At 37.0% G+C, this 25,662-nt stretch overlaps 1 protein-coding gene across 2 annotated transcripts in view; it reads right to left on the bottom strand.

Moving 5' to 3' along the window:
- Positions 1-25,662, bottom strand: part of LOC149779686 (fibroblast growth factor receptor-like 1) — a 197,535-nt gene that overhangs the window by 127,410 nt on the left and 44,463 nt on the right. For both annotated transcript variants that reach the window (XM_089940531.1, XM_089940532.1), the window contains exon 7: positions 2,902-3,025. In XM_089940531.1, the coding sequence (XP_089796657.1) occupies positions 2,902-3,025 (124 nt within the window). The remainder of the gene's footprint in view (positions 1-2,901; positions 3,026-25,662) is intronic.

The following is a 25,662-nucleotide window of genomic DNA, read 5'->3' as shown; positions in this document are numbered from 1 at the left end:
ACACACATACATACATAACATACAAACATACATACATACATACATACATACATACATACATACATACATACGTACGTACGTACATACATACATACATAAATACATACATACATACATACGTACGTACGTACATCATACTTCATATGTTGTATTTTTCGTTCCGTTCCCAGATAGAGTTCAGTGGTTACAGCATAGAATCTAGATAGTTTTCAAGTTAGTATCCACTGGCCATTTAAAACTGGATAGCTGTAGTCCTTTTTATGTCTGAAACATCGCGTCCAGTAATGGCTGTAGCATACACAGACAAACAATAAATATCAGTCTTTACCTCAAACAATAAATATCAGTCTTTACCTCAGACAATAAATATCAGTCTTTACCTCAAACAATAAATATCAGTCTTTACCTCGAGAACAATAAATATCAGTCTTTACCTCAAAAACAATAAATATCAGTCTTTACCTCAAACAATAAATATCAGTCTTTACCTCAAACAATAAATATCAGTCTTTACCTCAAACAATAAATATCAGTCTTTACCTCAAAAACAATAAATATCAGTCTTTACCTCAAACAATAAATATCAGTCTTTAACTCAAAAACAATAAATATCAGTCTTTACCTCAAACAATAAATATCAGTCTTTACCTCAGACAATAAATATCAGTCTTTACCTCAAACAATAAATATCAGTCTTTACCTCAAACAATAAATATCAGTCTTTACCTCAAACAATAAATATCAGTCTTTACCTCAGACAATAAATATCAGCCTTTACCTCAGACAATAAATATCAATCTTTACCTCAAACAATAAATACCAGTCTTTACCTCAAACAATAAATATCAGTCTTTACCTCAAACAATAAATATCAGTCTTTACCTCAAACAATAAATATCAGTCTTTACCTCAAACAATAAATATCAGTCTTTACCTCAGACAATAAATATCAGTCTTTACCTCAAACAATAAATACCAGTCTTTACCTCAAACAATAAATATCAGTCTTTACCTCAAACAATAAATATCAGTCTTTACCTCAAAAACAATAAATATCAGTCTTTACCTCAAACAATAAATATCAGTCTTTACCTCAAACAATAAATATCAGTCTTTACCTCAAACAATAAATATCAGTCTTTACCTCAGACAATAAATATCAGTCTTTACCTCAAACAATAAATATCAGTCTTTACCTCAAACAATAAATATCAGTCTTTACCTAAAACAATAAATACCAGTCTTTACCTAAAACAATAAATACCAGTCTTTACCTCAGACAATAAATATCAGTCTTTACCTCAAACAATAAATATCAGTCTTTACCTCAAACAATAAATATCAGTCTTTACCTCAGACAATAAATATCAGTCTTTACCTCAAACAATAAATATCAGTCTTTACCTCAAAGCGCTTAGAACTTCTACAGATTATGCGCGATACAAAGTCCTCATTATTGTTATTATTATTACAAAGTCCTCATTGTTATTATTATATAATAATAAATAGGTTCAGTATACTAGGGAATAAAATGCATTTTGGTATTGTAATGTGTTTACCCCTCCTCGGGTTTCTGTTCCGATGAAGGTGTCTGTCTAAGATATAAGCAAGATACGTATAGTGCCATTTTGCAACATGGGGAAACGATTGAACCGAGTTTAGTGAATTTTTCCATTTAGACTGCACCAGTTTTTGTGATAGTAGAGACGTATGCATGTGCAAGGCTATTACAACATTCCTAACGCTTTTATTTATGCGTGGGTATAACTACCCATGATTTCTAAAGCTTCATCTAAGTGTGTGTATAATTACCCTTGATTTTTTTGAAAAGGAAAACATTTTGTAATACACCTAGGGGTTCTCTTTACCGAGCGAATCCAACGCTCGCGTGTATTAGCTTTAAGTCTTCCCCGCCCCCCTTATTTCCAAGGATTTGGCGTTGTCAACTGGAGGTTCTAATAGACTATAAATATGTTTCCTCTAATCATTGAGTGACCACAAATATCACAACTTCACATTCGCATCACAGTTTCAGACTTGCATGCCAACCGTACAACTTCATGGTTTCTCTTTGTAAGATTTCTGAAATGTAGCACCTGTACTGAACGCCGAGAAAATATAGATACAAACCAGCCACCAAAATACAGGGAACTATCTTCCAATTCTGTCCTACTCGATCCATCGGTCAGTCGAACAATGATTTTAAGTTTCATTTCACATGTACCCCTCCACCAAATCTACCTTCACAGCAACAATAAAAAGCATCTGCAGATAATGAAACCATGCCTTCTCCATTATTTCGTTGTACAAAGTATCAGTCCCTATGACAAATAGTTCCCATGGAGATGCACAATCAATCGACACCATTAGATTATAATTAGATATTTGCTGGAACTACTTGGCCCATGCGCACTTACGCGGCTCTAACCTGAAATCACAACAAAACTATACCATGCCATCATGAAATCTCATCAGCTCTGCACTCTGTGCCCCTAGATATTGGCTAAGTACTCGGGCTAAGGAATATTTTCCCAGCACAGACTTTCCATAATCAAACAACTAATCACTAAAATCCAATGAATCTATAAAACGGAGACGCAAATACAAATGGGTTATACCCTAGATTTAGTACAATGTTATAATAAATCCATTTACAAATATCAGGACTGTACTATGAGTTGAACATGATTTTTATTGGCATATGGTGAATTAAAAAGGTGATCCGTAAATAGGTAATTTAACAATACAGAACTGAAACAACAACTTTGTCCGCAGTAAGAATATTTAGAAAGATATATATTGAGGAGTGAAAAGTCAAGAATAAAAATGAAAAAATATATAGAAAGAGAAGCACTCAGACTGAGAAACATTAATGGTAAATTTTAGGGATTATACACTTACGCAGAACATCTACCCTTGTTGACCAGGCAATATGGCCATATCTGTTCTCTACTATGCATGTGTAGTTTCCGGCGTCCTTTGGGAGAAGATTATTCACTTTCAGCTTAAAACCTTCAACTTCATACTGAAACGAAATGGAACAACATAGTAATATCTCAGATTATTACAAAATCCAACCACAGATTCTCTGAAATAGTTTTGATAACTCTCCACGCTCACACCATTAACAAATAAGAGTGCTATTTTATTTTAACTGTTTCGATTTTATTTCTGTTTTATGACACAAACATGCTGTACGATTTGAAGAAAAAAACATACTGTCAATCACATTTTCTACAACAATGTTAACCATTCTGCGATCAGTGTCACACTTGGATCTAAGAAAGAGCTGTAAAAAGACAAAATAATGATCTTTTCCATTCATGATTTATATAACATCATGTATATTAAACTTTATGTATTTGTTGTTTATTCCGCTGCTTCCAAAGTGGGTGAAGAAATTTCAAAACACAACTAGACACCTTTCTTGATAAAAGCTGTGCATCTGTAATAGTTACGAAAGAAATGATTTACGCACGAATGAACGTGGATAAATATTCTCTTCGAATAACTCAAATACCCTTTGGAAGATTATTAATTGCAGGTATTGTTTGTCACAATCACTGTCATGCATTGTTTGTCATAATCACTGTCTGGTATTGCTTGTCACAATCATTATCAAGTATTGTTTGTCAAAATCACTGTCATGTATTGCTTGTCATAATCAATGGCAGGTGTTGTTTGTCATCATCACTGTTGGGTATTGCTTGCCATAAATCACGTACTGTTTGTCATATTCACTCCCAGGTATTGTTATGATCACTGTCGCAGAAATAAGGAAACACTTTTGTAGCAGGTTTTTGGACTAAGCCGTCAGCATTGGCGGCACACAACTATGGACAATAAAATACATATTCTAAATTTTGTTTGCTATAAATCCCTTGCTACCAGATTTTTCTTCTTCTGCAAACCCATTTTCTTATTTTTATTTAATTACAAACTTTTACAAAGATTCAGTACAAGAATATAGATCTTATAAAATCGCACAATCGATCGCAGAAAACTGCAGGCTATTATTGCATAACACCAGAAAGAAACTACTTACATATCATACGGCTTCTTCTTTATTTTGCCAATTCATAAATATATTAGTTACATTATAGATATATTAGTTATTTCTTCAGATTTATTATTATTATTTATCATTATCTGTACTTATATGAATTGAATAACAAGTTTTTCATGATTTGTGAAGTCGTGTAGCTTGAACATTTATTAAAACTTCGTGGGAAGCATTCGTGCTGCTAAGTTGATTAATTATAGTGTTGTATATGCCATTTATTATAGTGTTGCTATTTTCATTTATTATAATGTTGCTACGGCCATTCATTATAGTGTTGCTAGGGCCATTCATTATAGTTATAATCGATTTTCAGCTACAAGAGAGGTCAATACAACAACAACGAAAGCAAGAGCAGCAAAGACAGCAGAAACAACAAGAACGAAAGCAAGAACAACAGCAACAAAGCAAGAACAATAAAGATATCATGAACAGCAAGAACGAAAGGAAGAACAACAACAAAATCAAGAACAAAAACGAAAGCAAAAACAACAACATCGAAATCAAGAACAACAACAGCAGAAGCAAGGACAACACATAAACAACAAGAGCCAAATAAATGAGTTTTGATCTTAAGTATGGAAAGGGAGAGTTAAACATGGATGAGGTTTTGTATTGCTAGCGTCTGCGCAATGAAGAAAGTCCCAATTTTTTTAGTATGCTTTGTTTAGTTAGCATCTGCGCAAATAGAAAGTTCTAAATGTTTTAGTAGGCTTTGTTTAGTTAGCATCTGCGCAATGAAGAAATTTCTAAATGTTTTAGTAGGCTTTGTGTAGTTAGCATCTGCGGAATGAAAAAAGTTCCAAATGCTTTAGTAGGCTTTGTTTAGTTAGCATCTGCGCAATGAAGAAAGTTCCAACTGTTTTAGTAGGCTTTGTTTTTTAATGTGTTTTTTTACATATATGTGAAAATACCTTTTCAGAGATTTAAATATGTGGAATAGTTTGACTTCTCACCTACCAAAAAAGTGTGAAATCCATATGTACAAAAGTTTTCTAATGTAAACAATTCATTTTTACATTTTGCATTGGTGAAATAAATCATTTAATTCAAAAATGTACAAAAGAAACTTATTTATTTGAAACAAAATTTTACAGATGTAGGCAGAGACCACCGTCATATTGAATGACGGGCAGTGGACAAGTTTGAAGGCTCCTAATGTTTGTTAGATATAATCTAAGTTATAAAAAATCATTTAGTAAAATTATATTACAGAATATAGCAAACACAATGTCCTTGACTCAGGGGAAATATAATAATCTAATAGTTAACCCATACTCATAGGAAAAATATTAAATACATATTATTGTTTACAGAATAAAAAGAAATCAGTTATTTAGGTCAGGTAAGAAACGGACTTGATTTTAGTGAAGGTCATGTCAAAATACAATTATTCATGGCAGATAATGAACAAAAACGAACAAACAATGCGCAACTACGGCCATCAAATGTGTCAGCTAAAAGAGTAATGTCCTGATCAACATTCTTAATAGCTTTCTTTGTCATATCTTTAGAAACTGCATAAGCTGGGTATAATTCAGGGATTTCATTTTTCAATAGGATCGATTTTCTGATTCTATAAAGTTTTTCAGTTAAAAGTGGATTAATTACAACCTTATATCTAGCTAGGTCATTCCCTAGTAATAAACGAATATCCTCAATGGATAAGGACCGCACTGTACCGACTGTCACGGGTCCTGAGACAATGTTTGATGACAAATTTACACAATGGAAAGGAACAATAATAAAACTGCATACTACTTCCTGAAAAAGAACACTTTCTTTAGTAAACGACTTCTCAGATAAAGGCAATGTAACTGAAATTAAAGACTGAGAAGCTCCTGTGTCCTTTAATAATTTTATAGGGATACCGTTGGCCGAATCGCACGAGAGTGATATAGAACCGATCTACATCTTTACATGATTGGTTCATATTTCTTCATAATAAAACCACACTAGCGTTTGTTCGACCCAACAGCTGTATTGGTTTCAATACAAGATCGTGACCTTAGTTTTTTTTTAAATTCTTGCTTCATTAAAGAAGTTCTTGCTTCGGAAAGATCATATTATCTCGCAAGCTGGAGCGATTCATCCTTTTGCAAGCAGCCTAACCATTTTTGGCTGGGATTAAAAATAAAGAGTTCCACTTTAGATCACTATGTCAAAGCTTGTTGGTTTCAGAAAAGAGTTATAAATTGTGAAATAATTCCTGTGACTTAGAAACATCCAAAGCAAGTGAAATTTCAAAACGAACGTTTACTCAAATGCTTTAGAGAAACTCATATCCCAAGGACGAGGGCCCAATTTTATGTTACATAAATATTATCCTAAATAATAAGTAAGAGAAAAAAGTGAAAATTAACAAGTTTTATAAAATTCAACAAATAATTTATTTCCCTAGAATACAAAGTGGAAATGTGAAAAGAACTTATGTCATTGAGAAGTAAGTCCCAAACAATCCTAGAATTATTGACAGAAGTTCTAAATATTTAAGATCTGAATAAACTTTATTGGTATTCTGAAATAAAAAATCCATCGCTGAACGTTGTGGTATGCCTGTGGTGGCCCGTGTCGTTGCGATGTATCAACAGCCTTTTGTTGAATCACACCAATGTAATCTAACAATATATCCTGATTTGAAATTTCACTATAAATACAAGTCTCTATATCCAAGAATATTTCTTTTAGGGGAACATTTGGATTTGCAGTGAATCACTAATTTGAATAAATATTTTCCAGCCCAAATGAATTACTGGACAGAACAATAATGCAACTGATTCGGCTAAGATCTGACAACACGAATAAATAATTTTGTTGAAAAATAAGTTTATATAGTCCTCTACTTGACCACACCTAATGGGAAATTTCATTCTAGAAGGAACGTAATGTTTTCAAGACACAATCTTAGTTATAATTAAACAGTCTATTACTAAAATTATAATACAAAACACAGTATACACAATGTGGATGATTCGGGCATAGGTAAGAATCTTAATAATTAACACATACTCATCGTGAAAATATCTGTTAGGTATTAATTGTTTACAGCATTACCAAAAACAACGATTAAAGTCAGGTAGAAAGTAAACATGATTTTGGGTACGGTCAAGTCCAAATACAATTAACCATAGCATATAAACAAATAATATTTTTTTAAAAATCAACTAACTGATGAACAATGCAATGAAGTTTACATAACAGCATGCATATGAAACATGGAAGGTATATAGATGCCATGCCAAGAAGCTGAACCATTTTCACATGGACTGCCTGATGAATTTGCTGAGAATGCAAGGACAAGGTCCGAGCCACTGATGATCTCACTGAGGCAGGCATCTACAATCTGCTGACGAAAACACATATAAGATGTGTAGACGACATGGCTATTATGTTAGAGGATCAAATATCAAGATCTTTCACGGCGAGCTGAATGACAGATCATAAAGAGGTCAGAACAAAAGCTTCCATAATTCTCCCAAGTCATCCTTAAACTACTTCAACATCCGAGAAGATCGCGCACAAAGATCGTTCTACCTAGTACATTTTCATTTATAATGAATACACAGACCACTAGCCGAAGAGAACTGCATAGGCAATGCAGAAGCGTCAGCGACGTAAATCTCAGAACTTCAGCACGTTGTCTGTTTAAGAAGCTTCTGCTGCCAGAAAGTTCAGAACACTGACGTTCTCAGATAAACTAAAACAGTGATGGCATGTTCAGCTTCGCACTTAAGGGATGAAAAACATGTAACATTATTTCCCACATATTTGAAATAGTTTTACCACCTATTTTTGAAAATAGAACATAATCCTACAATGATCGGATGCACGATGCATTGTTTGACAACTTGAATATGCATGTCCTTCTATGAACTTACTTCCATTTCCAATTCTGTATTTATCATGACATTGTAAGCACGTTTTAATTGTGATACAGATTGCCCATATCTCATATTAAAATGCAATTTATCCCCTAGATTAGATCATAATTTTTTTTCACACGTTGTCTATAACAGTGAAGGCTCTTTCATTACTTGCTGTATTTAGGCATGAGATAAGTAAAGTTTGAGTCACGTCCTCTCAATTAAAATCCAAACCTATTGATAATAGTATGGTAATTAGTGGTTCAAAGTTTCAAGGGACCTCAAAATAAGGCGGTGACTTAGTAATTGTGCTGACCTCAGTACTCCACTATAGGTAAGTATGGGTAATCCTATGTGAAAGGGGTAAATTGGTTCAACATGGTGATCAGTTTAAAAGACAAAGTGGTTGTTTGGGTCAGATGTGTTTATAGTGTCAAAATAGACATACACAAAGACATATAAGCACACAAAGGAGCACAACAGACACAACACACTTGTTACTCTACTGGGTGAGGGTAGAAGGCACGGTACTTTTGTTTGTAGACAAGTGTTTTCAGAGAGAGAGAGAGAGAGAGAGAGAGAGAGAGAGAGAGAGAGAGAGAGAGAGAGGATCAAACAACGGAACATAGAATACCATTTTCGGTTCTATTATTTCTTGAGGTAAAAGAATAACAAGGAGAAATGGAGAAATTAACATTTTATCTTGATTTGCTGAAAACAACAACGCATTCTTTGTGAGACGTGTTGATGGGAAATTGATTTCATTCATCAATTTCATAAAAGGGATGAATTATAGTTATTGTCGACTGACTGTGGGAACATGATACCCACTCCCAAATTAAAGGACATCACGCTTTTGCAGCATACACCTTATGGACATAGCCTGGGGAACAGGAAAATCAAGTCATGTTCTATTGGCAGTCTAAATTAGATTGACTACTAATAGACCATGCATTATTACAGTTTTTCTAAACGTATGTGTGGGCTTGAGAATGAGAGTGTAGAATATGACTGGTCAAACAATGCAGAATAAGATATTCTCGAATCCTTTTTAGAAAGCTTTGTGCTTGTTTGTTTACTTTCTCTTCTTTTGGGAAAACGGTAGATTGAATGTTAGAAACTTTTGCCCTTAACACATTGCAGTGCCAAAATAGGACAAAGCGTGTACTGGCTCTACAAAGATAGTGTGGAATAGGGTGGGTTGTACTCAGGTTATTCTTATACGGTAACGCAGAAGGTCTGTATTTAGTGTGCTGTTATTTTCTTCTTCGGAAAATGGTCGATCCAATGCTTGAAAGTTCTATCGTGACATACTGCAGCGTAAAAGTAGGGCCACTCATACCCAAAGCTAAGACATCTGGCATGCACAAACACAACTCAAGATTTATATTAACCCATGGAAGAAGTGTCACGGAATTACGTATATAGATATATTGTTTAGGTATTATATGTGGAATAAAATGTAATCAGGTTTTGCTTCTGCGTAGTGTAACCTGGAATTTACGAGGTGTTTTAAATCGGGAACAGATACCATTAGGAATTCAGTCAAAATAAATTTATAAGAAACCTATTATGTTTGTGAATCAGAGAATTAACATAGCTGCAGAGACAGAGACAGAAAGAGACACAGACAGAAAGGTTCCATCGATTGTTCTATCGTTCATATTTTGTAAAGCACTTAGTGGTTAGGCGAAGAAAGAAACACATCAGATCTTATCACTGTGTGGCTGGCCACTGAAATCGATTTGATGCGAACGCGGTAAGAAAATATTTTTAGTCGTGAAATCGCTCATAACGAGTGACGCATTGTTTTTTTCTAAGGTAGTGTGGCAAATAAAACATCTGCTCAATTTTTTACCATTGCAGGACAACAGACTAGATTATGAATTTCAAATCCTGTATTGTGTTCTGTACTTTTTTTCTTACCACACTAAATCTTGAACTGTCACATTATTGGTTCGCGTTTTGAAACGGACTAAAATATTTCTCAATTAGATATTTTGACATACAAACACTCACATAGGTAGAGAGAAGAACATCTTTTTCAAAGTAGTGAATTTATGCGTGTAAATGAAATGAAGATTTCTGGTAGAGTTTCAAGCTCGCATGTTTTAGAAAATGGCAAAGATCCGATATATATATGTTCATAACAAATGGAACGTGCAGGTCTTTGCAAGTTTCAAAGCTAAAGTCACATATCTTTCTATCAATTTTAGACGTTTCAACAAATATTAAGTATAACACGTCATTTAGCACAAACAGAAGTAAAGATAGGGCTGTGTCATTTGTTTGGATCAATCCAGCAAACATCGTTTATAATACACCTGTTCCGTCTTTATACTTGCATCGACGACATAAGACATACTTTTCATGTACGTCTAATGGGTGTTCAAAGTCATACGCTTTTAGCATAGAGTGTACAAGAAGAAAATGATATCTCACAAATATAATATCCAGTCCTACCAACTATAACATCCAGCACACCATACTCACCATGCAAAATGCCTTGTGTAGTGCTTAAAATTACGCACCAACTATTACATGAATCGTGTGTGATGTACATGAAGATGTAATCACGCAAACATACTATTTGTCGTATCGCCTATACCATCCAATACCCCTTATACACTATCCAAACCGCATTTTCTAATGCCCTACCCCCCGCCCCCCACCCACTATTGGAAGAAAGTGCTAGGGTTTAAAAGAAATGAGATGACATCGCATAAACGTGGTATCCAACACGCTAAATAATATAACAACCAATACCTCAAACGCCTTGTATAGGGTATAAAATCCCAAACCAACTATCAGAAGAAACGGGTGTGATATAAATTAAGGAGATGAAATTTCACAAACAATCTAAACAAGCATAACGATACTATACAACACCCCATAAACTCAATCCAAAACGGTGATAGCGTATGAATTACTTCAAGGCATCATTCACATCCCTCATCAGATCAATCGATTTTTGACAAACATAAAGTGGCCTTGTCACATCTTGCCGATCCAAGAATCGATTCTCAAACCAAAAAGCAAATTATTTTCAAACCTGGCGGCAGCAACTCTCTCGGGCTGTCATCATTCGTTCCCGTCTAAAATGGGACTCTAATGCCCAAACAGCCACACCCCCCTCGAGAATAATATTCTCTCCCAAAGACATTCCAAGTAGAAAACGTTTTGTGCCACGACCAGAACACAAGAAAAGAAAAGCCCCAAGAAAAAGAAAAGTCACAAAAAGTGAAAAAACGGGTTCTACTAGAAAGAGAGGCACTGCTCATCGGACTCAACCGTACTCTCCCATCGCACTAACCTAATGACCCTGTCTCCAGCCTCTTGGACTTCGACATTGCTCGTGATGCCGGCCAAACCCGATTTAACAAGTGACTTTCCCGATTTGATGAAACAGATGAAAACCCATACCTAAATTAACTTCTCCAGTGGCTACGACTTCTCTTCTTCTTTAGAAGCAGTGGGTGCCGCTAAAAAGGTACCCTACTACAAGGCCAATGTCCAAGAGAGATCGGGAATCTTACTAAATTTTCTAGATTTATCCAAAAAAGAACTGTTACGATTTAGTTAATTGCAAACACCTAAACGTCGAGTGGTGCCTATGATGAAGATGGTACGACGTACCGGCCAATCGTGGCGACGAATTCCAGTATATAAAACGCATAATCCAGGCGATTCACTTCAGTTGTTTTTGCTCCTGAAAGAAAACGATGTTACCCGACAGAAATACACAACACTCGCCTTCCAAACAAGGAAAAAGAAATTATCCCCTCCTCGTTTAGCCAGTCATTGGGATGTGTTGTCGGTACTGACGAAATCCAATCCTCCCCATTGAAAGCAACTCATTCAAACCGATCCTAAAGAAATCAATACCGTGTGTGAATGTCGTTTGAATGTCTTGAAATAAAAGATACCTTTATCCAAGCACCAAAATGAACGCTTATGGAAACATCGAAGTTTTTCGCCAAATGGTAAAAAAGAAAATATCCAACAGTCAAAAGAAAACGATTCTGGTGCAGTGAGAATGATAGGACCCTTGCAGCAAGTGTTGTTAGGATCGATTGCTTAGCCACTGTTATGCGGTATCATGAAAATGTAAAAAGGATAGCTTTTCTGGAAAGACTTCATACGTGTACCTTGTAATCTCACTGAAGGAAGAAAGCTAACATTAGTACCATACAAACGATGAATGGAATTCCATCATTGGAACGAACAATGTACCCCTCATTTACCTCCCAGTTATCATCTCAGCGAGTTGTTACAGTGACAGGAATTGCAATCATTGATGGATTGCACCGATTTGTCAGAAACCTAAAAATCGCAATGGTGCGGCCAAGTCTTGCAAAGTTTTCAACGCTTTCACCAAAACATTTTAGACAAAACACCGACTCTGAAAGATTTAAAGGCTACAATGAAAAGCCAAACATCATCCCTAGTGTCCAAGAGTGACGTAGACACACGGATGCAAGAAGAACAAGACGCACGAGAAGTCTTTAAAACAGCGTCGGCTCACAACCCTAAAACGAATTCAGAGTCCTTTCTGACCCAGTACCCCACTCCCTAAGAATGACAAATAAAAGCTTGGGTTAAAAGGATGAAAAAAAAGAAGAAAGAAGGGAAATCAGAAGTCAAAAATGAAATCAAGAAAACATGAACACCTTTTACACCACCACCACACTCGGTTCCTACAAATGTGGATCATCGATCACGCCAAGTATTTGTCAGCCTCACAAAACCTTGAAAAGCATCGGTGAACAATGGATGACTTATTGAAGAGTGTCCTTTTCTCACCAGCATTTTCTACAATCCTGCTCATCCTGCTGGTTAAGGAGGGAGTTAAAAACTAGTGTGCTGCCAAAACCCAACTGAAAAGTGCACGCTTACGCCAGGTGCGACGATGGTTACAAGAACAAACGACGTACGCGTTAAACAAACCTTTTCGACAAAATACTCCCAGAAGTCAAACCAAAGTGAGGGCATCAATCATCAATAGGAAGTGAATTTAGGCGATGTGTCTCATTTGGTCAAGTACAATTGCTGTTCCAAATATATTTGTTTTGTGTCATCAACGTCTTTTCTCAATTTCCTTGTATCGCGCCTCTGATATCCAAAACGAGCTCCGAGTTATTGAAAGAAAGCGGACTTCAACCTCTCCAAAAGGCAAACAAAGGCACTAAACCAATGCACAAAACCAAGATCTCAAAAAGAATTAAAAAGATACATCCATTTTTTCACCACCAAGAATCCCGAAACCAAAGGCAGCGTCTTGGAATGTTTTCAAAGATCTTTAAAAGAACGTATTTGAAAATATTGACAATATTGTATGCATCAACACACCCTAAAGTAAAATGACGTCTTACCGCGCCTGGTCAAAGCTTACAAACAATCTTACTATCGGAAAATCGGATGCGACCTCGAAGAAGTCACCAACGACAACGTTCTGGTCTTCTTTGATCGCTTGTTTCGAACGACGCCTACTGCCCCAAGAAACGTGACCTGTTAACGCCGGGAGATTGGATGCGCATTGGAAAAACCAAACGCACCTTCGATTAAGGTTATTTACCTAACTGGGCCACCGAATTGTTTCTTGTCACTGTACGAGTGCGTGAGAGCCATCCTGCCGTCCACAAATTGGAAAACATGAACAATAAAGTGCTCAAAAGAACCTTTTACTTGCCCAAGTTACATCGAGTGACCAAAACTGAACACGACGTGTAAGATATCAAAGCATCAAGGAAAGGAGGAAAACGACCAGTAGAGGAAGTGTATGTGCATTGGAAAGGTATCCCCCGAGTTATGATTCTCGGATTGCCGTTTCGCAACCATCGACTATAAACGGAAATGGCCATTGTACCATTCAACACAACAGCAGCGACTGCTCCTTCTCATGGTTCTTCTCTTCAAGTTCTACTAAAGCAGCCCCTGTGCGTGTGATGCAGGTAACATGTGCCTGAAACACAAATGGTCTTCTTCAGCCAAATCTTTGTGGTGTATTATGCCATCGGAACAGCAATCATCAATGCGAATTCGAAACAAGGAGACGAACAATTGTGGAGTGAAGACTCGGCAGTTGATCGGTTATTTTCTACCAAATCTTTCCTTTAAATATTCTTTCGGCAGCAATATCGGTAGCCTTGCGGATAATGACAGCCACCTCCAGAACCCAGCAGCAGCCCTCTTTTTGAACCGTTGAAAACTCCTTAGACATCGAGTTACTTCTCAGAAAGCAGCACCGTCTAATTAGGAATAAGAAATAATGACAATTCCATGGATGTGTTTCCCAACAATACCTTGTTTTGTTTATAGGCCAAATTACCTCACGCCATCCAATTAAATCATGGAGCGCATTGAAAGGTCGCTTTGTTAGCATACATTCATCCCACGCAAGTCCTAAACAACACCAAAAATTAACCTGTGGTCGAATCCTTGAACAAGTGCACGAAATGTTGGATAAAGAAAAACGATCCGATTGTTTACGACTCCAGAGCACCGTGACGTCACGATCAGCTTTTGCTTGCCTATACCCTAAAACTTCCTGTAGGGTATTATTTTAATGCCCAGCATCTGGTGGAAGTGATTGTCCCTATGTTCGACGAGCAGGTTAGCACAGGTCATACTCGATAAGCATAAAATGTCTCATACTCTGGACATATTCTGGACATTTCAGATTTCAACATACTGGCTATACCTTTTGTCCTGTGTTGTATTTTATTTTCAGTGGAATTTCTAGAATGGCTCGCAAGAAAGAAATTCAGAGCGACACGGAATTTTTCAAGCATTTTGGTACACCTGTCGAGTATAAGGAAGGCACGAATTTAATGTTTGTGTAATCCAATGTAGTGGAGTACAACGTGGTGGGAAACGGCGCCTTTACTGCGATTCATTCCCATCAAAAAGTGGATTCTGCCATCGTTGCTTACGAGAAGGACACAGCACCGGTGGCCTAGTGGTCAGAGCGTCCGCCTCGGATGCGGAAGGTCATGGGTTTGATTCATGGCCGAGTCATACCAAAGACTTACAAAAATTCTACTAACAGCTGCCACGCTAGACGCTCAGCATTAAGAGGTTAGTGTTAGGGCCGGTCGGCCTGGTGTCAGGATAATGTGACTGAGTGGGACATCATGTTAAATGATTGCGGAATGATAGTCCAGTGCTAAACATCACTATAAACTGCCACACTGCAGACATCGTAGCGATATGACTGAACGATTGTTAAAGCTAAGTTAAAAATCCTAATCACACACACACACACACACACACACACACACACACACACACGCTTACGAGAATGGTGGAAGCATCGATCAGGTTGAATGTAAATTTGTACATCCTCAATTTTTGACAGTCAGTTAGATGTATTTCGACAATGTCAGCATTGGTATAAAAGAAGGTCCGGGACGAAATATTCTATTCACTGTGAAAGCACGTTTTTGAAAAAGATACCTTAGTGACTTGAATGTCATGTATCATTTGTACCGAGGAGTAGTTAAAAAACGACGACATTGTTTAAGAGATATACTCTAGCCCGCTATTCCTACAGTGCAAATCATCTTAAATTGATGACGACACGAGGATTGCACGCTTTGAAAGATGCCGATTGACGCATGGACAGGAATTTCTCCAATATGTCATCAACGACAAACAAAACCTCAAACAACCTTTCATTAGAGCAGGCAAAGATGTGTTACTTCTAACCGGAAAAGACCTTCTGGCTCAACAAAGGTATATTATAAACACGATGAACGTTGCTGATGAAGGCATTCCTTTCTCTTCCACGAAACAGCAATGGTACGGCTGAAAGAAATATCGACACCCCTTCAGAGAGAGACTAAGAAAAGAAGAACAGCCAGATAATGTTGACGTCATTGATTAATAAAGAAAATGGGTAGAAATTCATTCCATACCCTCTTTGACTCCTCAGCCCATATCGAATTTGAAATGAAAGGACATCGATCTGAATAGTCAAAGTTCTCCCCAAGTGGACAACATTAATATAGCTGTCGATGCCATACTAGTTGATTGGTACTTGAATAACAAACTGGTTAGCAGCAGCGCTGATACTTACCCTTACCAAGCGTACCTAGAAAATCTCTATGTACGGAAAAAAGCCAAGAACACGCATCTGGATGCTTCTGAGATATGGAAACCTGACACGTTGGATACGTTCAAGGATACATAATTGATAAACGATGACGATGCAGACCACATTATGGGATTTAACGAAAATTGAGTCAAGCTCAAACAAGGACGCAAGAGGTCGTTTTCATTCGGACATGTGGTTTCAAGACAAGTATTTGCTGAGCGTAGTTGATGTCCGCCTGAGACTGAATCAAAGTAATACGGTTTTCCGTTCGATGGCTCATGCTTACAAGTACAAGATCATCATCGAAGAAGCCCGACACTAAGTTCACCGTCTGAAAGTGTTACCCAAAGTGGGAAACGACATCAGCCACACTTTGAGCAGAACGAATGGAAGTAAAGATCTTCATTGCCGCTGGATCAAAGATCGAATATCTTCTTTCCAAGGTCTTTTATCCATACATTTACTCGTCGACATGGTCAGATATGCAACCATCAATTAAAATTATTTCGAGTTTAAGAACTACAGAGTGTCCAAGATAGAAGAAAGTTGAGATGCTCAATCTAACGTGATAGACCCTTAGAACCCAACTTCAGCAGGAAAGGTACTTGAGCTCTTATTCACCCTGTATGAAGCCAACGGAAAGTGAGGTACTAATACCAGTCACCAAAGCAGCGATGATGAACATCACCCTATAAAATTCGCCTACCTTTGTGTGGAACTTCAGATTGCAGAAGCTCTACCCAACACGGTAAACGTCATCATGCATGCACAATTTGACAATACTCAGGAAATCAGCAGTATGAGACAAGTGATTTTAAACTATTAGAAGCTATGGAAGAATATGTCTGCATTAGAATAGAAGGCATACATGGAGATGGTGACAAGTATGTCGTTGAGCTAGAACAAGAAAAAGAAAAGGAGATTGTCATGATGTCGAGATGGCCGGAATCAGAAGAATTTATAATCCCCTGTTTCGCTAAAGTACACAACTGACAGAATGACAGCTTTGACCCACGAACACTGTTTTGGATGTCAAAACGATCACCCCAGTCAGATTCAACATGATATACGTATGATGACGAGTCAAGAAGAAAAAATTGGAAGGGTATCTGCACAAATTTTGGGGTCTGATCTCCGAAGAGAAAATGGTGAATCACTGGTATAAAGACTTCCGTCACCATTGCTCCCCTTAGATTTAGATCCAGCACATCGAAGCTCTCTTGTCACAGTGTATGGATACGCACCGTAGAGCCCCTTATTTGAAAAATATTTTCAAGTCAAAGGTCTGGTTTGAATTGGTGATTCGTTGTTAAGAAAAAGAAAAAATGCATGGGAACTTCACTACCTTCAGACGCACAGTTCGTACACCGCTTCTTGGAATCCTGTAGTGTGTGATAAAGATGAACTTAAACACCACAAAAATAAAGTCATTCCACCCTCTTGGCAAACTTAGAGACATTCAAGCCTATGCCATCAGTACCGACTGCAATCATCAAAATGGGACTCTTTGTGTGGCCGTCTACTTTCCCTACGATCACAGTGTGGGTTATTTCGATTTTTATGGATCTCCGCCTTTGGAAGACGGCATCATTGCCTTTATGAAAAGAAATGCAAAATCGACTCGATTCAATAATGTGAGATTCCAAGGAACCGCTTCCATGGTGTATGGACAGTTTTGTGTATATTTTCTTCATCAACGAAGCGTTACATATCCCTTAGAACATTTAGTGACTTGTTTTGATAGAGTGTATGCTCGAAATGATGATAAAGTAGAAGAATAGCTTTGTGAACAATATGGTTATATTTTATGTTTAGATAGTAAACGTAGTGTGTATCGATGGCTAATTGACCTATGTCAGTGTATGTCGATTTTGCCTCTAGAAGTTCGTCAAATGTGTAAATATGTTCCTGTTCAAAATGTTGATTAGTATTTTGTATTTGAAAGTTACTACTTGTGGATGAACATGCTGACTTTCGAAATGGTATACGTTGTGTTTGAACTGATACTGTATCAATATATGCTCTTTTGCCTCTCGCTATCACTATGTGTCATGTCTTTTCTGAAAATTGAAATCGAAGGAGTTTTCCTTCACGTACACACTCTAGGCACACACAACAAAGCATTTGGCAGTATGACCATCCATCGTAGCTGTGTTTTGGTTTACTAAACTGTGACTTCAACGCACTAGCACTCGCACACCCACATAATTGAATGATGGAATAAAGGGATTTTGCATAGTGTATGGATTATTGGCTAGTACAGATGGTGTGATGGATAGTATATTTGTTTGATTACATGTAGTTTGTTTCAACCCTTCCCAGTATGGTCCGATAGTTGTTGTGTGGAGACTGTACGAGGCAATTTGTAGTGTGCGTGCATATGAGTGTTTCAGATTAATGGAAAGTATTGATGGTGCCATGAATAGTACTTTCTTGAGATTTCAATCTTTGGTTTCAACCATTACATATCAGTCTGATAGTTGGTTTGTGAAGACTACACAAGGCGTTTTCGATTGCGTGTATGGGATATTGGATGGTATAAGTGGTACCTAAGATAGTGTATTTATGTGATTTCATCTCCTTCGTTTAAACCATACCCTTTCGTCTGATAGTACGTGTAGGTTTGGATTGTTGGTGTGTAGGGGGTATTGGATGGTATAGGTATGTTTGGAGAGTATAACTTTGCTATTTCTTCTCCTTCTTTTACACAATACCCGTTTCTTCTGACAGCTGCTTGGGATTTTGGGCACTACACAAAGCATTTGGATTGTGTGTATGGGGCATTCGATGATATTTATAGTGTAGTGGATAGTATGTTTGTGAGATTTCGTTTCTTTAAATTTTATGCTAATACGAGGCGTGTTGGGTATTGTGTATGGGTTGTTTAATGGTAGAGGTGAGATAGTAGATATTAGGTTTTTTGCATTACATGTAGTTTGTTTAAACACCTTTCGCACTTGGTCTGATAGTTTGCGTATGCGACTACAAAAGGAGTTTTGGATTGTAAATATGGGGTGTTGGATAGTATAGGTATGTTAGTATGGTATATTTATGCGATTTCATCTCCTTTTACACAATACATCTATCTTCTAATAGTTGGTGTGGGATTTTAGATTCTACACAAGGCGTTGGGATTAGTGCGTTTGTGATCCAGGATGGCATAGTTGGTGTGTTGGATGGTATGTTTGTGTGATTTCTTCTCCTGTCCTTCACCCCTACCGCTTTCTTCCCATAGCTAGAAAGGAGACACTAGACAAGGCATTTTGGTTAGTCTGTATTGGGTATTGGATTGTCTAGGTGATATGATTGATGTTATGTTTGCGCGGTTTCATCTTCTTCATTTACATTACATCCTTTTCATTTGATAGTTGATGCGGAATTTTAGGCACTACACGGGGCATTTTGGATTGTGTGTATGATATCTTGAATGGTATAGTTGGTGGGGTGGAAGGTGTTATTGGGAAGTTTCATTTCCTTCTTTTAAACTCTACGCTAAAAGCTTGTGACTTTGAACACCCATTAAACGTACATGAAAAGTATTAAATGTTTTTGTCGTCGATGTGAATATGAAGGCAGCAGGTGTGCTACAAAGTTTACTGGATTTATCCAAAAAACAAATGCCACGCCCCTATATCTACTTTTGTTTGCGACAATGATTTGTTATACTTGACATTTTCTAAAGTCGAAATGTCTACAAGCAATAGAAAGCTATGTGACTTTAGTTTTGAAACTTGCAAAGACTCTCCACTTTACATGTGTCACGAGAAAAGCTTCTGTCTGATCATTGCCTTTTTCTAAAACACACGCGATTGCAACTTTTCCAGAAATCTTCATCTCATTCAAATCCCCACATTGACTAGTTAGAAAAACTTCCATTAAATAGTGGAGCTTTTACCGCCTTGCCACCGCTACGGTGGCCTAAATGGTTAGAGCTTTGGCCTCAGATAGGAGAGGTCGCGGGATCGGACCCTGCAGGTCATGCCAAAGACTTATAAAAATGGTTCTAGCATTTGTGTAGTTGGGTTCTTAGCATCCAGGGGTTAGTGTTAGGACTGGCTGGCCTGATGTCGGGAAAATGTGATTGACAGGGACATGTTGTTACATGTCTGTGGCATAATACCCCAGTGCTAGACATCACTTAAAACTGTCGCACTGCAGATATCGTAGCGATATGACTACAACACACACACACACACACACACACACACAGAGTCTCTGCCTGTTTAATAGTGTGTATGACAAAATGTCCAAGTAAAAAGTAAATGTGTCCGTTTCGAAACGCAAACCAATAATGTGACAGTTCTGTATGTAGTGTGGTAAGGAAAAAAGATTCGTACAGTATAAAATACAAGATTGCAAATTTACGATCCAGTCTGTCTGCATGGCAATGGTAAAAGGCTAGAGCGTAGGCATTATTTTGCCACACTACCTGAGAAAAAATAATGCACCTCTTACCGCGATCGCTTCGAAGTGACTTGACAAGATCGGACCTATTTTTTCTACGCCTAACCACTAAGCAGTTGATAAAAATAAAACTAACGCAAGAAAAATCGTACAATTTGTGACCGCTGGAAATTTGATCAGTCTTATTGCATTGTTTGGTTATAATATTTTGAGAGAATTGTAAATTGACGTCTTTGAAGGAAGGATTTTAGTCGACTATGCCTTCAGCTTACTCTTGTTGTATTTTATCAAGAAAAGTGAATTCGTCCTAATGATATATTTTTCTAAGTGGGATGTGTGTTTTTCTAAATTTCTTAAGAAACATATGCCATAAAAACGCAAGTGTCGTGATATTTTTGAAAGTAGCAATAAACTATTCCTTGACTTGCTCTCTCTCTCTCTCTCTCTCTCTCATATTGTCAATTCTGTTTCACAAGCGGGGCCCCGAGTGGCCGAGTGGTCTAAAGCGCTCTTCGTTACGGATCACTGCCATCTCACCTCTCTGCGGCGGTTCGAGTCTAAGATTCAGCCAATGTGGGTATGTGAGAAAGCTTGCCAGTAGCTTCTCGTGGGTCGGTGGTTCTTTCCGGGGTTTTCTCTGGTTCTTCCTCCACCATTAATACTGGCCGCCATGTATAGCCTATCATGTGCTGCAAAATGGCGTTAAACTCCACAACAACAACAACAACTGTTTCACAAGCAGACACACACTAAATTTCTTATAAAACGATTTCAATTGAAATCCTAATGGTATATGTCCCCAATGTAAAATACCTCAAGCAATGTGATTTGTAATCACAAGAACTGTTACATTTGTTCCGTAATTTGCTTCACTCACTAGTAACTTCAAATTGTTTTTAGAACGATTTGTCTTCTTCCATAAATCTTGAGGTACGTTTGTGCATGAAAAATATCTTAGCTTTGTGCATCCCTCAAAGAGCGTTATGTTTCAACGCTGCAATATGTCACGATATAAATTTCTAGCATTGAATCTACCATTTTCCTGAGAAGAAAATCTCAGCACGCTAAATACAGACCTTCTGCTTTACAGTATAAGAATAGCCTGAGTAAACTCCACCCTATTCCGCACCATCATTGTAGAGCAAATACATGTATGGTCCTATTCTGACACTGTAATGTGTTATGCAAAACCTTTATAACATTCAATCTACCGTTTTCCAAGAAAAGAAAACAAACAAACAAGCACAAAACTTTTAAAACTTACTCTGCGTCTGATCCATCCTATTCCACAACCTCATTCTAAACATACATCGTATTCCACAGCCTCATTCTAAACATGCATCCATCCTATTCCACAGTCTCATTCTAAACATGCATCCATCGTATTCCACAGTCTCATTCTACACATCCATCGTATTCCAGTCTCATTCTAAACATGCATCAATCCTATTCCACAGTTTCATTCTAAACATACATCCATCCTATTCCAGTCTCATTCTAAACATCCATCCTATTCCACAGTCTCATTCTAAACATCCATCCTATTCCACAGTCTCATTCTAAACATGCATCCATCCTATTCCACAGTCTCATTCTAAACATACATCCATCCTATTCCACAGTCTCATTTTAAACATGCATCCTATCCATCAGTCTCATTCTAAAGTCACAACATGCGTTCAGAACAATTGTCACAATCTATGATATTTTGTAGTCAGTCTACTTTAGACTGCCGATTGAACATGGCATGATTTTATGGAAATACTGTAACATTGTAATCTTAAAGCGTGTGCTGCAAAACATGATGTTCCTTTAATTTTGGAATTGGGTACAAAGCTAATGTTAATGTAGTCACTCGAAAATAAATATTACACTACTCTTTTATGAAATTGATGAATGAAAACAATTTCCCATGAACATTTCGCACATAGGATGTATTGTTGTCTTCAGAAATTCAATGTAAGCTCATTTTAATTTCTCCTTGTCATATAATACCGCAAAATATAACAGAATAATAAATGGTAGCCAGAGTTTCTGACTCTTACCAATTATTCTCTCTCTCTCTCTCTCTCTCTCTCTCTCCTACAACATTCGTCTTCAGACTAGAGTACCATGGTTTCTGTCGTCAACCAACAGTGTAACAAGTGTTTTGTGTGTTTGTTGGTTATTAATGCGTGTGTGTGCTTGTGTGCATTTATTTGTGTATGTCAATGTTTTCAACTCCAACTTAAAATCCCCAACACATTCCCGTTTGACCATATAACACGTTTTACCCCATCAATCCTTTTTCCCTTTAAACCCATTCTCATGTTAAATCTATGAATCCTTTTCACACAGGATTTTCCATACTTATCCATAGTGATCTACTCGAACACTGTTACATAGTCGCCACTCTAATGAAGTCATCCACTTGAAACACTGTTACCGTTTTGAGGTTATAAGTCCTCTTCAGGCTACATGGTCCCATTTGAGGCTTTTGGGTGCCTGAATGTTAATTTCCCATTTAAGACCGTAGCTACCCCCTTGTTAATTTCCCATGGAGGCTGCAAGGCCCCATTTGAGGCTGTTGCGCCACACATTACTAATGTGGTTATATTGTTGGTTATATTGTTGGAGACTGAGCATTACTTACAGTTGGCAATATATCCTTAAATTTAATGTTGCTAAGTTTTAAGATTATCTATTATTTTTAAACTCCTTTCACATAATGTTTTCTAACTTTTATCATTCTTATTCATGGCTGTAATGTGTACAAAATATCCAGGGTTAAGTTTGGCCCAAGTGGCTTGAATCTGTTAAAAGTAGAATATTGCATCGGAATCATCAATAAATGTTTACGTATGTTTTGACAATTATTAATAATAATCTAAATAATAAGACTAAAAATGGTGCATATGGCGTGATTTCTCATTGACTGATGGAATTTCGACATTTCGAGAATAATTCTACAGCTTCCCATTGGTTGGGCTAGGTCACGTGAACGGGCCCAATTCGACGCAAATTGAGTAGTGTATGCCGTCACGTGGGAAGTATTGCGAGTTACAGTCGCAATATACTGTGTATATAAACAGAAAATTAAGCGTTTTGCTTCATTCCAATTTTTGGAGTTATTCACACTTATTGTGTTCTTGTTGTACGTCTGCATACGTGCTTTATGCTGTACTTAGAAATTATATGAGAGGAAAAACATTTGTTTGGACTGTTCAGTGAAATATGAAGTGCACATTATTTGCACTATACTATTATTCTAGAACTGTCATAAATTATTCAAAGGAATTCTGGACAGCGCCATCTTTACAATGTTATGGTTCTTGGAGGACCAATACCTTTCTGGCATTGAAAATTAATATGAACTTTTCTTTCATTTAGGACTTTCATTGACCTGTATAAAGATTAGCTTGGAATCACTTCAAAGTACTGGAAGTTTCCTCTCACAGCTGTTTCGTTTATAACCTAATAATTAAATTGTTTGTTGTTTTTTTTAATATAAAACTTGTTGATTTTGCTTGTTTTCTGCTACTTAAGTTTGTGACCATAGTTGTCACATAAATCACCAGTCGATACATGACGCCACAACATTGGTGTCTCAATTTGGATAATTTTGATATCAGACAAATCAGAGGAGATTACTTTTTGGTAATATTCACTGCTCCCTCTGTGTCTCTCTTTCTGTCTGTTTTTCTCTGTCTCTTCCTCTCTATCTCAATGCGTATGTAGACATATTTTTTGAACAGAACAAATGGTATTTAAGATTCAGTCGTTTGTAATGATGAGATAATTTATACTAAAAAAAACAAAAAACAAACAAAAAAAAAAAAAAACCGCAAGAAACACCAGGCAAATGCAACAATAAAACCAGTGATGTGAAGGGACCTTTATGGACCCACAGATTGAGGCCAAACAATCAGGGTTCCTTGAACCCATAAAAGCCTGGGGGAGGCGGCACCATTCCCTTCCCCAGGAACAAATAGCAGGCTGCGGTGCAGTCAGAAAAAAATGTGACACATGCACAATTGTGCGCAGGCCACTATAATTAAACTCAACAACAACAACAACTTACCAGCCAGAAGGAATCGTTTATCCGTCAACACATTAATCCATAAGCAAATTTCACTGTAGTACTTGCCATATTTCCAAGAGAAAAAAAATAAATTTTCAAAGAAAACGTGAACTTGAAAGTTCAGCACATGGTTATCCGCTAGGGTCCGTATTTGGAGGGTTTTTCATACACGGGTGTAATTTTACAATCAATATTAATTACAACACAAGTTAGACACAAACAGTTTTACATCCTCCAAAGAAAAGGAGAGTTAAATACAATAATAGCGCAGATTTTTAATTGCCCAAGAATAATCTAATGCAACATGTTCTCTTCGTTACGGCTGGTACTAAGTATAACTACAATACAACTGTGTACCCCGTATCGTTTTATTACTTACAAGATAACTTTTCAAAATTGGAACTGATGAAAATGAAACATTTTCTTGTAATAAATATTAATTATTTATTGTTAATTCCATATGACATCCATATAATAAATGTGATAATACCTCATTGCTATGCAACGTTTAATGTTGTTTATTTTTTTTTTTTGCTCACTCGTATAACTATGTACTTTGGATGCAGCGGTCACGTCACAGCCCTCATTAACATATTTGTATTAACGAGCCGCATGTGAACATTTGGACGTGAACTATATTGCACTAATGAAAACTTCTTTTTACTTTAAAGGAAAATATTGGGTGAGAAAAATAATCTACGTTGGGATTTGGACGGAGACAAGGAACACCCAGTCGCGGGGTTATATTATATCTCTGCACTCGGCAAGCCTCGTTGGGAGACAAATAATGTAACCTCTTGACTGAGATTTCCTTGTCTCGGTCAAAACCCCAACATAGATTCTATTATTCATTTCCCGATTAGAAACAAAACGGGCTGCCACCACTTTCAATTTTCCTCCTTAGAGATGCATCATGATGAGGAATGTAAACTTTCTCTGGGATGCAAAGTAATCTTAAACTATATTAATGTTAAATGTTTGCTCAGCTCAAGGAACCATGCTAGATAAATAGATAACAGAGAAACTAATCTTCATATAGTAAAACATAAATGATGGTCAAGTTAAGCCAGTTTTCAATAATAATAATAATAATAAGAAGAAGAAGAAGAAGAAGAAGAAGAAGAAAATTGATGAACAACGACAATGATTAGAGGGAGGTGGTCAAGAGAAAGACCAACCC

This window comes from Sinohyriopsis cumingii, chromosome 17 (genome assembly GCF_028554795.1).
Source record: "Sinohyriopsis cumingii isolate HCF-2022 chromosome 17, ASM2855479v2, whole genome shotgun sequence".
In the NCBI taxonomy this organism is placed as follows: domain Eukaryota; kingdom Metazoa; phylum Mollusca; class Bivalvia; order Unionida; family Unionidae; genus Sinohyriopsis; species Sinohyriopsis cumingii.
Note: the sequence above shows the minus strand (reverse complement) of the source record. Positions and strands in the feature narration are given on the sequence as shown.